The 15,897-nt window shown below is 50.3% G+C and overlaps 1 protein-coding gene across 1 annotated transcript in view; it reads right to left on the reverse strand.

Moving 5' to 3' along the window:
• Window positions 1-15,897, reverse strand: part of DNMT1 (DNA (cytosine-5-)-methyltransferase 1) — a 40,404-nt gene that overhangs the window by 11,731 nt on the left and 12,776 nt on the right. The window contains exons 6-23 of the mRNA XM_012641265.1: window positions 15,063-15,141; window positions 13,967-14,001; window positions 13,495-13,579; window positions 12,088-12,122; window positions 11,079-11,166; window positions 9,395-9,429; window positions 8,911-8,992; window positions 6,997-7,031; window positions 6,550-6,595; window positions 6,374-6,454; window positions 6,192-6,301; window positions 3,616-3,734; window positions 3,212-3,304; window positions 2,576-2,727; window positions 2,249-2,436; window positions 1,960-2,143; window positions 527-624; window positions 187-334 (exon numbers count right to left, since the gene is read on the reverse strand). Coding sequence (XP_012496719.1) covers window positions 187-334; window positions 527-624; window positions 1,960-2,143; window positions 2,249-2,436; window positions 2,576-2,727; window positions 3,212-3,304; window positions 3,616-3,734; window positions 6,192-6,301; window positions 6,374-6,454; window positions 6,550-6,595; window positions 6,997-7,031; window positions 8,911-8,992; window positions 9,395-9,429; window positions 11,079-11,166; window positions 12,088-12,122; window positions 13,495-13,579; window positions 13,967-14,001; window positions 15,063-15,141 — 1,693 coding nt within the window. The remainder of the gene's footprint in view (window positions 1-186; window positions 335-526; window positions 625-1,959; window positions 2,144-2,248; window positions 2,437-2,575; window positions 2,728-3,211; window positions 3,305-3,615; window positions 3,735-6,191; window positions 6,302-6,373; window positions 6,455-6,549; window positions 6,596-6,996; window positions 7,032-8,910; window positions 8,993-9,394; window positions 9,430-11,078; window positions 11,167-12,087; window positions 12,123-13,494; window positions 13,580-13,966; window positions 14,002-15,062; window positions 15,142-15,897) is intronic.

Here is a 15,897-nt window from a genome sequence, read left to right on the forward strand (position 1 = left end):
ATGGATATCAAGGTGACACTAAGGGGACATTCGCTCTCAGCTAGTCCTGTTCTCACGGGGCAAATAAACAAGTTTCTTGGCACCAGGGCTCAGGCTGCCCAAGCGGTCTGCCTGGCAAGATGTCCGGAGATGACCTGTTCATCGCGAGCGTGGCAGTGACCTGACCGAGGGCTTGTCCAAGGTTACCTTGACGGCTTCTCCAACCCAGGAGATCCGATTTTTGTTTTGTTTCTTTTTCTTCCCCTGGTGCATTTTTTTGGGTGACGGCATCTCTGGGATATTATCATCAACCTCCTCATCGTCATCTGCCTCCTTCATGGCCATGTTGGGACACCTACAAAGTCACTTGTTTTAACAAAGCCACCTTTTCTAAGTAAAACCAACTAAGGCTGTTTTAGCCAGATTAAGAGGGACAGGTTGGGGATAACACTGAACAAAGGAGTTCTGTCCCTCTGCACGCGTTTGCCCGGCTGTCCCACGCAAAGCCGGCCCCTCCACCCTAAGAACGAGAGTCGGCCCAACCCACCTCCTCTCCTGGCATGCCTGCTTGCTCCGTCCACTGCCACCGAACTTGACCATGTCCTTACAGGCTTTACACTTTCCACACTCGGGCTGTTGACAAACCTACAAAATGGAATTAAAAAGGTCAATCAGGGCCGGGCGCAGTGGCTCACGCCTGTAATCCTAGCACTCTGGGAGGCCGAGACGGGCAGATTGTTTGAGCTCAGGAGTTCGAAACCAGCCTGAGCAAGAGAGAGACCCCGTCTCTACTAAAATAGAAAGAAATTAATCGGACAACTAAAAATATATAGAAAAAATTAGCCAGGCATGGTGGCGCATGCCTGTACTCCTAGCTACGCGGGAGGCTGAGGCAGGAGGATCGCTTGAGCCCAGGAGTTTGAGGTTGCTGTAAGCTAGGCTGACGCCACTGCACTCACTCTAGCCTGGGCAACAAAAGCGAGACTCTGTCTCAAAAAAAGAAAAAAAAAAGGTCAATCAGGCTGGGCACGGTGGCTCATGCCTGTACTCCCAGCACTTTGGGAGGCCAACATGGGAGGATCACTTGAGGCCAAAGTTCAAGACCAGCCTGGGCAACACAGCGAGATCCCATCTCTAAAAAAGAAAAAATTTTTAATTAGCTGGGCGTGGTGGTGTATGCCTATAGTCCCAGCTACGCAGGGGGTCGCTTGAGCTCAGGAGTGTGAGGTTGCAGCGAGCTACGATGACATGACGGCACTCTAGCCCAGGCAATAGAGACCCTGTCTCCAAAAAAAGATTTTAAGAGTTATAAATATAAATATTGGCCACACATGCACTAAAAGAAAAATAAAACCAAAATACGAATGGTGAGGACATGCAAACTCCTGTTAAGAGCTGCCACCAAAGATAAAAGGGAAGGCCCCAAGTCTGTGTCAAGTGTGAACACAGGGCGGTTCTGAAGCCAGCTGCCGTATTTTCACATTTAATTGATCGTCCCAAAGAAAGTCAAATAATAGATACCAAAATATGCCTAATCTCTGGGTCATAGAATTAGGGGATTAATTTCTCCAAAGTGAAGTGAATATGTATTTTAAAGAACTCACAGAAAAAGAGGGCTTCTAAGGCCTCAGATCTACGCTGGACAAGGTACCCGCTTTCCCAGGGGTTTTGAGGCAGGGCAGCTCCTGCCCCGGGCTGCGCCTTTGGCGGGGTGGCCACTGCCTCCGCACTCACACTGCGGCCTTCACTCACAGGGAGACGTGGGCAGCACAAGCCCACACAGGAAACCAGGCTCTCTGGTTAGGGACAGTGGCATTAACAGCAAGCGTCCAAGCACACCTCCCCTTGACTTCTGTCCTTCTAACGTTTTGTCTCATGAGGCATGCAGGGGTCCCCTCAGACTACCAACTCTTTCTCCCAACTTCTGTCTTAGGGTCATGTTTGAGCAGTGTTCCTCAGAGACGACCCAGGGAGGGTTACCTCGCAGACGCCACACCGCCGGCGTTTGAAGGCGTTTTCCTTGTCTTCTCGGTCATCCTTTTCGATTTGCTCTGCGAAGAAAGTGTCAAAGATCTGGTAGACCAGCTTGGTGGTGGTGGCTTTCGTGGGTCCTCTGTCTTTCTCCTTGGCAGAGTGCCTGATGGTCTGACGCCTCTCCGCTCGCCTGGGAGAAAGGTTTCCGGCAGTTGAGCTGACTGGGGAAGAGGACACAGGACATGCTCTGCCTTCCTCACCTCGGTCTCTGGCCTCGTGCGGGCCGCGCCCTTACCTCTGTCCCAGCGTGACCCCAGCCAGCTTAATCAGGGCTCTCATGCAAGGGCTCAGGAAGATGGGCTGCTCGTCACTGTCCCCAGCCTCGTCGTAACTCTCCACTTGCTCCACCACAAACTGCGCGTGGCGCAGGAGGGAATCCTCTGTGAAGCGGTTCAGGTTGAGTCCAGAAGGAGGAACAGTGGTCTTAAAGAAAGAAAAGTCAGGCATTTCTCTTATGCTTAAGCAAAACGGTTTTCTCATGGCACTGAAGAGCCGTTTCCACAGGTTCTGGATGTGCGTTTCGGGCGTGACCCCCTGACGAGGAAGAGCCTCGAGCTCTTACCTCGATCTTGTTGATCAGGTCCTCGTAGGTCGAGTCGGGATTGCTCTGCAGGAACTCGACCACAATCTTGCTCATGTAGATCTTCTCCTGCATCAGCCCGAAGATCGGCGCGTACTCCGGGCTGGGGTCCATCAGAATATACTCAGCAAATGCTGCGGTGAACAGGTGATGTTTTAAAAAGGGGTTTGGATCTGATGGCACCTATGGTGGCCACAGGGGAGGGACGAATCTATCAAGTTTACTGAACAGACTGGAAGTCATTCCACACCCAAATGTCGAAAACACAAAGCATGACGAGTTCCAGCTGGCTCAGCTGGAAGGGGCCTGTCCCAGCCAGCTGGAGGGGGCAGACTCGCTGAGTGGGCTTTTGCTAAGCTCTTCTCTGGCTTTAGAAATTCAGTCTGGGTTTGAGTTGCAAGAATAATACCTGCTCTCGTAACTGGAGGATCCGCTCTAAAGCCAGTTGTAACTAACACGAGAGGCCATCGCAACTGAACCTGCTATGGTTCCCAGAGGGTCACGTGGCATTCTGCAAGCCCACAAGACTTCCCACGAGAGCCCGGCCAACCCCCAGGAAGGACAGAGCGAGGCCCCTTTCCAGGCCCGAGGACGGCCTACAGGTGGCCACACACTTACAGGTGCTGAAGCCGATGAGAGCCTTTTCACCTCCATCAAAGCCAGTGATCCACCACTCATTGATGGGACCGAGGTTTTTGCCATTAACACCACCTAAAACAGAAAAAGAGGAAACGGTTTCCCAAAAGGAAACAGACTAAGAGCTATGACCCACGTCACACCCCAGGAGGGCTAAGTGGCACTCAGACTGCGCAGCTCAGCTGGCAGCTCTTACCCGCATCAAAGTCGCTGTGATGGTTCTTATCTCAGAGCCAGCACAGCGACTTTGTCCACTGCTGTCCAGGGCACAGAGTCGCAAGCCCTGACTTTAAGAGGCAGGAGCTCCAGCTGAATATTGCTCTGTGAGTGAGTCTGTTTGTTTGAGGACATCTGTCCCAAACAAGCTCCCGGAACATTCCTCTTACCTTCAAGAGATGGGTCATCGTCATAGATTGGTTTTGCTGAACCGGAAAAGGAGAGCTCGACATTCTTCTCAATGAGGCCGGTGTCGATCGGGCACAGGTGGCCGTGCTTGCAGTACACGCTGGACAGGGAACAGAGGGTGCGCTCAGCAGCGGAGCCAAGAGGCGGGTCTCAGACCAGAGCTGAGATCAGGCATGAGGCCACAGGACTACATACAACTTCCAGAATTAGCCATCTTTTTCGTTGCAAGAATGCTAGATAAGCACAGGGTCCCATCACCCGGAACTTCTACCTGGCTCTCCCACCTGTGTGGGGATAGCATGTGTCTTTGCAAAGGCAACGCTCAGAGATCAGACGGTGGGAAAAGCACTGGCTTCCAGAACATTCTGCCATGTTGTGCAACCACCACCTCCAATCAGCTCCCACACATTTTCATCGCCAAAATATAAAACCTCATCCCCATTAAGCAGTAACTCCCAACTTCCCCTGGGCCCCAACCTGGGCAACCACTAATCTGCTTTCTGTTCTTGTGGATTTACCCATCCACAGTATTTCATACATGGTTAATTTTCTGTTATGAGTTATGCCTCAAAAAAGCAACACAAAGCAGGTTATACGGCAGTGTGAAGAGGGGTACGTCAGGGGTTTGAAGAAGGGGCTTCTGCCTCACTTTGGGGGCTAACACTTAAGCATAAGGAAGGCATCCGTTGTCCCACTGCCCAGACTGCCCTTGACACTGGGGAGAACGTGCCTCTTAGTTAAGACAGAGAACGTGATCCCAACCCCCCCCGAGACGTGCCATGCCAGCCTCAGGGCCCCACATGGGGTCTGCACAGGTCCCTCGAAGAGTAGCCCCTTGACCACACTCAAACAGCCTAGCACCTCCCTAAAAGCCAGAAATGTTCACCTTTGAGGCTCACAAAACTTTTAAAAAATGAAAAGCTGAAGACCTTAAGCCGAGACCCTGTACACCATGCCAGGTATGGCAGACCTACCCTCAGGACTCAAGGTCCGACGGCAAAGACAGGCACACGCAGACAACACGTATCTAGGGAGGGTCCAGGGAAGAGACGGCTCTAGTTTGCAGCCCCATGAGCTGTGCGGAGGCTCACTCCATGGAGGAGACAGCGGGAAAAGCTCCAAGTCCCAGGCAGGGGCAGGACCCACCGGTTTATAGGCCAGACCCCGCCCCTAGCTCGTTCCCACCTGCCACTTTCAGGCTAGCTAACTAGAGGTATGGAGACTTCCTAAATAACACAGGCTGTCTGGCTCCAGTGGTCTGCTGCTAAAAGGCACGTGACTCCTGGGAAGTGTGTCCTCAGTGTGCTCATCCCACCCTTCAGGGGATCTACATCAGACCCTGACTCGAGGAGGAGGCTGAGACACTCATGAGTCCCAGCAGCCCTGGCCCCAGCTCCCGGCTCTCTCCGAGCCTCTGTCCCCAGGAAGGCCACAGGGAGGGCAGTGGGCATGACCACTGGCTCTGTCCACTGCAGTACACTTCACTTGTGCTGTGGCTTTTGGCCAGGCCCTGGGGATCACTGATGGATGGATAGCATCCCGATCTGGACCCGGATCTGATGGTGATGGGGACGCAGGGAGGGGGTCATGGGGGGCCCTGGCCCAGTGGGCACGAGCCCCCAACCCGGGATGTGTGGGCATGGGGAAAGGCTGCCTGGGAGAGAATGTCCGCCTGACATTTCTAACAGGTGTTCCTAAGGGGTTTCGCCACCGTGCTCTTCTCTAGGGAGAGAAGGAAACCGTGCTGAGCCTGCAAGGGGGCGGGACTGCTCCCGGGGGAACCAGGCCATTCCATGGGGAAGGGGAAGCCTCTGAGGGTAATGTCACTGCCAGGGACAGGGAACGAGATGGAGCCGGGGATGCCAATGGGCCTCTGCGCACTCAAGGGCTCACTGAGCCTCAGAAAAGGCACAGGCCAGACACCGTGGGCTTCCCCCGAGAGCAGGCCCCAGCATCATTGCCACAGCCTATAAGGCCCTACCTGCCCCCGACTGCACCCCTACCACTTGCACCCCCGACACCAGCCTCGGCACCCTTCCCAAGCTCCTGTATTTGCTGTCCTCCCACCTGGGCTGCTCGGCCCCTAGCTACCCCCTCAGCCTTTTCTCTTATGCCACCGAGGTCTCTGCTCGAGTCACTGCCCCTCCCCTCTACACAGAGCTCCCTCCTCCTGTCCATTCTCTGAGTGTCACCAGGCTTTTAGGCTCTGCTGTGGCTGTGACTACCTGACAGGTGTCACTTGTTTAATTTCTGTCTCACGAAGGCGGGGACACCGAGCTGCTACAGCCACAATACCTAGATCCGTAGCTAGCACGGAGCTGGTCTTCCTTTGAACGCATCTGACCTTCAAGATGTGCGCAGACTGGAGATGCAACACGTAGCGTTTTAACAAGAAAAATAAAAAATGCCCCCCCAAAACCACACCAGCACGAAGTGTGAACAGCTGAGGAAATGTTGCAGATCAGGTGTGAACTTCGCCAGGCTGCTAAGAACATAGGTGTCTTCAGGGAAGTGCCGTCACTGTGAAGCCAACACACACCCGAAGCGCGTCAGTTACCTGAAGCAGGTCAGTTTGTGCTGGGGAAGAGCCTCGTAACTCTCAAAGCCAGATTCGTTGGCGTCAAAGATGGACAGCTTCTCATTGGTCAACATCTGCGGCTCATCCACCTGAGGGACACTGGACCATTAAGCAGGGCACGGAAGGTGGGACAGAAGAGGCCGGGAAGAGGTGGCACGTACCGCATCCGGGGGGTGCTGCTCATACTTGAGGTCCGGGTCGTCCAGGTACTGTCCGCACTGGACGCACTTCGGAGGGTGGGTCTGGGGGAGGGGACACAGACAGCGCTCAGGGCGGCGGCTCCGAGCAGCAGCCCTGTCCACGCTGCCACCTGTTTTATTCCCAGACAGACGTTTACCTTGGAGCTCACGACTGTTTTGGTTCGAGCCATTTTTTTCTCAGTTCTGGGGACAAAGCACAAAAGCACAAGATCATTTGTTCGGCCGTTCTAGAACGTATCAAATTGCCCCTGTCAGATTTACACTCGATGCGCCTGACCCAGGCGAGCGCCCCCCGCTGCAGTTAAGGGCCAGGCACTAGGTCCCAAGTGGCTCTTTGGCATGGGGCAATCCCGCCTAACGCAACGGAATCGGATCACCTCAGTCCTGCGTTCACAGGCCCGATCCCACACAAAGCTAAGGCTGCTCTATCGATTCACCGAAAGCCCCTTCATCTTTTCGTTCTAAGAACAGTCATTTAAATATCACAATCTGCTTTGTATGAAGACAAAAACAGGCAGTCTCTCTGAACCGATTCTGGTTCGGGCACTGCCTGATTAAAAATAAAGACAGAAGTAAATTCTTACGGTTCTTTGGGTGTCGTTTTACGTCTCTTCTCCTCCTACGTGGGGAAAACAAAATGGGAATAAAGGGTAAGAAAGTATTTTGCATGTGGCTAGTGTTTCAGAGCTAAGAACGTTCCACACACTGATTATCCCAAGGCTTGGTCAGAGGTGGGGAGGAAGCAGTCAGAGCAGCAGCAGGTGTGACCTGACTCACCCCAGGGTCTAAAACCTTACATTCAAAAGTCTTATAACTAAAGACTTCCTTAAAGATTCGTAAGAGAGACCAATTTTTCAAAACCTTAGCTTTCCTGTTAAGTGGTACCTCAAGGTAAACAAATAATTGAGGGATGGATGGACTTAATGTTGTTCCCTTCCCCCCCAAATTCATGTTAAAACCCTAACCCCGCAATGTGACTATGTGGACATTGGGCTTTTTTTTTCTTTTTGAGACAGAGTCTTGCTCTGTTGCCCTGGGTAGCATGCAGTGGTGCCATCGTAGCTCACTGTAGCCTCCAACTCCTGAGCTCAAGTGATCCTCCTGCCTCAGCCTCCCAAGTAGCTGGGACTACAGGTGCAGCCAACATACCCAGCTAATTTTTCTATTTTTAGTAGAGACAGGGTCTGGCTCTTGCTCAGACTGGTCTCGAACTCCTAAGAGCTCAAGCAGTGCTCCCGCCTCGGCCTCTTAGAGTGCTAGGACTATAGGCATGAGCCTCCACACCTGGCCTGGACATAGGGCCTAAAAGCCCTATTAAGCAGGTAATTAAGATTAGATGAGGTCATAAGGGTGGGGCCTTGATCCAATAGGACTGATGTCCTTATAGAAAGGAGAGAAATCAGCCCACTTTCTTTCCACCTGTGAGCACAAAGGAACGGCCACGTGAGGACACAGCAAGAAGGTGGCCATCTGCAAGACAGGGAGGCCTCACCAGCAACTAACCCTGCTGGCACCTTGATCTTGGACTTCCAACCTCCAGAGCTGTGAGAAAATAAAGGTCTGTTGTCGAAGCCACCTAGGGTGTGGTACTTTATTATGGCAGCCCAAGGAGACCAATTCCAGGAGAAATGTATTTTGTAGAATTATTTCAAGTAAATGTAGGAATGATAGAACTAGGACTATCACTACTTCGCAACTCCTAGTGAAATAATGGATTTAGGCAATGGCAACTGAAAACATCAGGTGGCACACTGAGGGGGACTTTACAGTGAATGGGTCAGGCGGACAGCACCTGAGCCCAGGGACCAATCTCAATGTCACCAGGAGACAACGCCGCCTGCCGGTGTGGTGCGACAGCAGGCACACGGCACTACCTCAGGTGTTCTCCTGAGGACAAAAGGCCTGCACGTGGTCACCCAGTCTGCAGGAGACAGTGCTGGGGGGAGATGCCACTTGCAAAATCCAGAATCCAGGAAGCCAGACAATCCCCCCGACCCAAGTTACAAATAAAAGAAGGAGCAGGAAAGTACAGGTGAGATACTGAGGACAAATGTCAACCACACACTGCATATAGACCTCGTGTGGGTCCTGATTCCAACAAACTAAAGAAACGAAACACACAACCAGGGCAATCCGAACACAGACTAGATGTTTGATGTTGCCGTGTCTGTCTGACCACGGTGTTGTGCTTCTGTTTAAAATGAGAGTCCCCTCCTCTTAGAGATATTTCTGCTGCACACACTTCAGCAACGCACCTGGGATCTGCCCGACACCACCCAGGGGCGAGGGGGAGGGCAGGAGAACGGGTAGGGTTTGGCTGAAACCTGCTTGGCCATGAGTTGCCAAGTGTTGGAGACTGATGAGGCCGTGGGGCTCCCCCATCCTGCATTTGAATATTTCCATAATAAAAAAGCTCATGAAAAGATCACTTTCATACACCCCAGCCAACGCGGGGGTGGGGGTTGAAATAAAGTGAAATTGAGAACTAAGGCCTCTACCTTTTCATCCTCGTCCTTGTCCTCCGACACCTGCGGGTGAACTTTTTCAGGCTCTTTTTCCTCAGGTCTCCTTTTGGCAGCTCTGTTGGGAGAACGCAGTAAACGTTAGCTCAGAAACACTAACTACATCACCGACTCGCGTGGCGAGTGACAAACATGGAAAACGCCTCCCCTAGCGAAAAGCAGAACATTCACGGGGGCCCCGCAGGCACGTTGCTGCCTCGCCGCCCTGAGACAAGGCCTTTGGAATCCCTGGCCGTCTCCTCAGACGTGGGGCCTGGAAGTGACACATGTGACCGTGCAGTGGCAGAGGGTGCGGACGGGCCCTGAGTGTGCCTGACTGGGCATCTACACCCGCCCCAGCCGATCCAGTCTGCAGATGGCGTCAGCAATTCCCCGTACACATCTGCATCATGACAGGAGTCTAGAACAAGTGTCTTGGTGAGTAAGATGACACGAAGGCACGAGCATTTTCACCACTTACAGATCTTTGGGTTGACTTCTGTGCCTCTTCTCATCCTGAGCCGGGGAAACACAGGGGTGGGGGAAGTGGAGAGAGAAAGGGGAAAATTAGTGTCTGAGACGGAGCAAGATGAAAAGCGAACACCACGGTTATCAGTTAAAGATCTCAGCTTGAAACTAGAGCACAGGAAGGCCTGGGCAGATCCACCGGGGAGAGAGGAGGCGTCAGACTTTCACTTCCTTCGTTCCTCACTCCTTCAAACAAAAGAACACTCAAGAATCTCCTAGACCAGGGTTGGCAAACTGTTTCTGTGAAGGGCCAGGCAATAAACATCTTCAGCTTTGTGAGCCATGTGGTCTGAACTACTCATTTCTTCCACTGTAGCATAAAAGCAGCCACAGACAATACGCAAATGAAAAGGCATGGCTCTGTTCCAATAAAACTTTATTTACAAGAACAGGCAGCGGGCCGGGTTTGGCCTGCAGGCCATAGTTTGCCAACCCCTGTCCTCGGATAGCTCAGTATAGAAGGGAATATTATAGACATTTTGCTTATGCAAAATGCCTACAGCTCCATCTGTCCTCCAGTCAGGGATAAAGACTTTATATAGCCAGACACTGGGATAGCAGAAAAAAAATGTTTTTAAAGAAAATCAAACTTAGGAAACTAGCATGGAAAATTAATAAAAGTAGGAATCCCCAACTTGTTTATCAACCCCTTATTATATTATATATGGACAAGTATTTTCTGAGCCTGTATATAAAGAATAATATCTTCTGATAAATCTATTCATTTAGATCTTCATAAAGCAACAAATCTACGAGTGGGTTTATGAAGATGTAAGAGGTGACAACGAGGCAGAAGTGCTGGCTGTGCGATTTCAAGCCCCTGCCAGTTTCTGGCGGAGGACAGGAAGCAGTTTGACTACATCACTAGATCCTGCTGGTCTGAATGGATCCCGTGCTGACAGCAAGGTAACCATATCTAGGTAGAAAAGGTGAGAGACAGGAAGGTGCTACAGCAAGCTGGGGGTGGTACCAAAAGGCTCCTCCGCTATCGGATGAGAACAGAGGCCCATCGCCAACCAGGTCAGAAGGGAGAATGCTCACAACCCGGCAATCTCGACAGGCAGAAAACAGCAGCGACTGTCCCGGGATTCTCCTAGTTCAGCCTTTTACAGGGTCCAGGGACGCTGGAGCTCAGGCAGCAGGACAGCCCTGCAGATAACCTTGCCATCCTATACTTTTACAGAGGCCCAGCCCTGGCTCCACGCATGATGTTTTAGGGTTTAAATGGGTCCACTTGGCTGGAATGGAGGTGGGAGGCTGGCGACGGGAGTGCTAGACCCAGAAGAACTTAAGGGGCTGGTAGGGCCCAGGTGCAGCTGGCAGGCAGGTCTGAGCTACTGTCCACAGAGCCTTCTCAGTGGAGGGGCCTCCACACACAGCTCAGCCTAGGCACACACAGGCCCTCTCCCGCATGCTGGATGGACAGAGGACCACTGCTCGCTCACTAGGCTCCAGGCACGGACATGCGGCGATCCCCTAACACTTAAGACAGGCATGAGGTGACTTGCCCAGAGCCATCCTCTGGGTAGATGTGGCTGCATTTGAACCCAGGGCCCCATACCCCATGCCACTTCTCCCAAGCAATCGGGACCATAAGAATGCGACAGAGCTAAGAAATGGGAAGATCCCGCCCTCACTTTCTCGTCTCCTTCTTCGTCCACGTCAGCATGAGTTCCTGGTCTGGCTTCTCTGTCTGGCTCCTCCTTGGATCTCTGTTTAGTTGTCCTGCCATAGAAGACACACACGCCAGTCAGCTCAGGGACCCTGACGCCCTGCTGAGCAGGCCAAAGAGGGCTTCTTACGCCAGCTCCTCCCAGGTCTAGACTCTGGGCTACCTCTATCTTCACTGCGGGAACCCCAAGAGGCATCTGTCACTTCAGGACTTACGATCGTCAGAAATACCATCAACACCTCACGTGAATGTTGACCAGAGACGCCAGTGGTTTAACACAAAAGAACAGACAAAGGGACTTGACTGATTTCCCGTGGCCTGATGGGAATCCTGCCTGCAGCAGAGGAAACGTCTGGCCCGTGCGGGTTTGTTGACTGCACACAAGGGCCTAGGGCTTCGCCTCTTCCCCTGCCAGGGCCCTGCCACACAGACCGGGTGTTCTGTCTACCTCTGGACTCAAGCCCCATCTCCGCATTTGCTTCTGCCAACTGGATGTCAGCAGAGGCTCGAAACACGCTACTTTTCACTTCTGCCACGGCCACGAGTGTGCCCAGGCTAGCCAAGCTGTGGGGCAGAGGTGGGTCGCCCAGCTGCCCCCGCCAAGCCAGGCCCACATCAGCCAACAGCCGCTGAGCTCCACAACACTCGCTGCCTTAAGCCTCTGGGGTTGGGGGCGGTTTGTTACACAGCATTTTCAGGGACAGGTGACCAACACAGCTGCTCACTCAATGGCCTTTCATCACCACACAACAAAGTGCCGTGTGACCGGCCCAGAGGGTTTGGGGTCAGGAGTGAGAATCAAGGCTGACCCCAGCCTTTGCTGTGGTGGTCTGACTTTCACAAGCAGAACCTACCACATGCTACACGTATGATTAGTGTCCTCAATGCTCTGCACCAACCCATTATTTTATCAGAACATCGTTCGAAATTAAGTTTCACAGCATAAAGCACAGAGGCATGTTAACCATACTTACAGTTCTTTGGTTTGACTTCTAAGCCTCTTTTCTTCCTAAATAGGGAGGAAAAAGACTAGTTAATTTTTTTCCGTTTGGTCTTGATCCTTCTATTAAAGTGTTCTATGGAAATAAGATATCTAAAACTGATCCTATAGCCCCGATGGTGGGCATAAAAGACTGTCTACCTCCAAGACAGCACTTTTCTCCCCCTTCAGTGGCCTGAGTAGACAGGAAATTAAACTCTTAGAAAATAGATCCTATAATGCTGCAGTTTAAGTATTTTTACCTCGAAGTTGCTGTCATCAGTGTTGACAACTTCAGACAATAACTTTATTACAGATTCCCAGGAAGGAGGCCGGATGGCCCAGTGTGGAGAGCAGCTCCACCTCAAACGCGACAACATGCTATTTATTGGGAGACCGCATGCAATGAGCTAGACACACCTCACCAGAAGACCACACAAGTTGAACGCAGACTCAGAAATGCCACAGGTGGTAGTTTGTAAAGAGCCCACAAAGGTTGGTGAGGTTAAGAAACACGCTACAGACCTTCCTACCACAAGGAGAGATCCTGACACAGTGACCACAGGCAAGGCATTCTAATCTTGCCCCAGGTTCCTTTCTTTGGAAGGTGGTGGTCGAACCAGCCCACCAGGACCGCTTGTTATGAAATGAATTCAAGGTGTGCACCAACTGTAGCTGCTGTCTATGGTTAACTAGTGTCAAGGTAGAAAAGGCGGTCAATTAGGGACTAGCTTGAAGTACCAAATGGTTCAAGAATTATTGAATGTCTTAGTTGATCCTCCATTACAGGAAAATAATGGGCATCCGTCCTCTAACAGGCGCCCGATGAGGCTCTCGCCACCCACCTGAGTTTGTAAGAAATTTTTAATCAACATCTTACCACAAAACTAAACCAAAATGGAACTCAACATCCTGTACCGCACAGAACTGTGAACCCGTGGATTTTACGAAGGAGCTGGAGGTTTGGGAAAAGGGCTGCTCTGATCTCAGAGAGAAAGCAACTTTGTATCTATAGAATTTGTATCTATAGGATGATGCTATAGAATTTTGGTTCCTCCCACATTTGAAAGTTGGATCTTCACAAAGACCTTGTCAGTGAGAGGCAGGTGGGTGAGGGGAGAGACTGAAGCTTTGCGACCAAGTAAGTAGCAAATGTCAGCCTAAGCGCCCAATGAGGTCACTACTATCACCACAACTTTATAACCCACCTTCCGTGTAGAAAACCACCAGAAGAGCAAGTGTGAGAAGTGTCTTAGCCACAGTTAAGGCCATTTTGATCCCTGGAGAAATCCATTTTGTTCCTATATGTTCCCCACCCGCTGTCCCCCTTCCTGGAACCAAATGGGGACTGCAGCATTTGATTAAGGCAGAAATAACAAACTTGGAGGAGACAAAGCTTTACTTTTTCATCTCTTTCTTCTTCCTTTTCGGTGTGTGTTCCTGGTTTTGCTGTTTCCGGCTCTTCCGCAGGAAGAGGTCTAGCAACTCTGTCAAACAAAATAACAAATACCCCAAGCATGACTGACACAGACATCTCCCCTGCAAGCAGTTTTCCTAAGATTCTCTTTCCTACCCACCAAAGAAATCTTAATCCCAAGACCCCTGTAAGACACATACTCCTTGAATATTTAGTATTTAATATGAGTTAAAACTGGTTGATAAGCAATGCCAGCTACTCTCAATTTATTCTTTGCTACAGAGGAGAATTCTACCTGAATCCCAAGGTTAATAATCTGACCCCTAATTCAACAGGGCTGTGGTTGTCACAGAAACTCACTAAAAAGCTCTTTTTACACTTTCCGGAAAAGTAATTTCATGACCGAGATTATGTAACCAATTCAGAACAAAAAGAAAGGTGTAGTAACTATTCTTACTGTTCTTTGGATGTAACTCTACGTCTCTTCTCATCCTGTGTGGAGGGAAGGAAGAACAAAAGACAATATTGGTTTTGAGGGAAGACCAACAGCAAAAGCATGAATCGAAAGATTAAGTGAATACATTTGATATGGTTAAAAACACGGTTGGGGGGTCTGGGATTTGGGGAGATCTGGGACACTCTGGTCTGCTCCTGTTACCTCCCCCACACCCCCAAAACAAAGGCGAGGGCCAGGAGCAAGGCCAGCACATGGCTGCCTGCTAGAGCCCACCCAGGGATGCTACGTGAAAGAATCAAAGATTCTCCACCGCATGTCAAGAATTCTTTACTATCAGAGTAAAGCAAAACCAAAGTGGTAATTTGAGATTCTTATCAGGAAGTGATGTTGACAACCTAAATGGGACAGTACCTCTTTTCTCAGATGAATGCCCTAGTACAATTTCCCTAAGTTCACAAGATTTTCCATCTCTGGGGTAACGTGGGTTTATTTAACTGTGGTGATGAAACAGATCTGTAGCTGTTTGAAGTGGAGGTTACATCAACCTGTATGTGCACACCTGTGACAAAACTGCATAGAACTACACACACACACACACACACACACACACACGGAAACTGGTGCCATCTGAATAATTCTACAGATAGTACCAACGTACCCACGTCAATTTCCTGGTTTTGAGGTATTAGTCTCTAAGATGTTACTGCCAGTGGCGAAAGCTGGGTGAAGGGTACACAGAATCTCTCTGTACTATGTTATATGGAACGTGTGTATATAAAATCTGAATATTTGTGTACATATAAAATTCTGCCTCTAGAACTGCCTTCAGACTTGAGCTGCAACATCAATTCTTCCTCAGACCTCCAGCCCTCCCTGCAAATTTCAAACTTGCCAGCCTCCACAATCTTGTGAGCTAATTCCTGAAAATAAATCTCTCTCTCGTTCTCTACACACACACACTCTGTCTCTATTGGTTCTGTTTCTCTGGAGAACCCTGACTAGACAAGGTTTTTATTCATTTAGACATGTTACATCACAATAATCGGCAAATATACCAAAACAAGGTGGGGTTAAGAAATGAAGATGCCGGTCCTACCTTGTCTTTGTCTTCTTCCTCGACAGAATCGTCCGATTTGGCCCTTTCAGACTCTTCCTGGGGCTTCCGTTTGGCAGGGCTGTCACACACAGTGAAGCCAACCGTTAGTTGGGCAAGACCCCAGACCTCCAGGCCTTACGTGACTTACAGTCCTCCTTGCTCAATGCACTCTCTCAGGGACAGACTCAGGGCATGGAAGCCTTCTTCACTCCCAGGAGGGGCCCCTCAATGCCATGTTGATGAAATAGGCTTCAAGTTTAGTGTTTCTCTGAACGACAGGTTTAGAATATCTTATCGCCATCTTGCCAGCCCCGAGGAGTTACTGATCAATGGCTGCTAGTGTCACAGAAGAGACATGACGCACCTCTGATGGAAAGACACGGCATCATCTATGGAGAAGTCAGGCTCGAAAAATAAAAAGCTGGACTCTGACCAGGCCTCTAGCTCTGTCAGTTTACAGGAAACCCAAGGGAACACACGGACCACCACCAGGATGCAAATGGCCAAGCCTAGAACTGCTGCTGAACAAATGAGCTAATTTCTTCAAGCAAATGCTAAGAGAATAAGAGGGAAGGAATCTACGACTTGCAAACCTTAAGGAACAAATCAGGCAAGTGTCATTTGTTTGCCACGTAGCTTGTTCGCCACAAATGGGGAAATGTCAACACTGACTATATTTGATGGTAAGGAGTTCTTATATTTTATAAGGCACAAAAACCAGTATTACATAGTTTGGTTTTTTTAAAAAAAAGACTGTTTTAGTTATCATGGTATTGATGCTATATATCTAAGAAAAGACTGTTTCCTAAGTGTTAGCGATTATTGCTAAATACAA

The sequence above is a fragment of the Propithecus coquereli genome, unplaced genomic scaffold (assembly GCF_000956105.1).
Source record: "Propithecus coquereli isolate 6110/MARCELLA unplaced genomic scaffold, Pcoq_1.0 Scaffold164, whole genome shotgun sequence".
Classification (NCBI taxonomy): domain Eukaryota; kingdom Metazoa; phylum Chordata; class Mammalia; order Primates; family Indriidae; genus Propithecus; species Propithecus coquereli.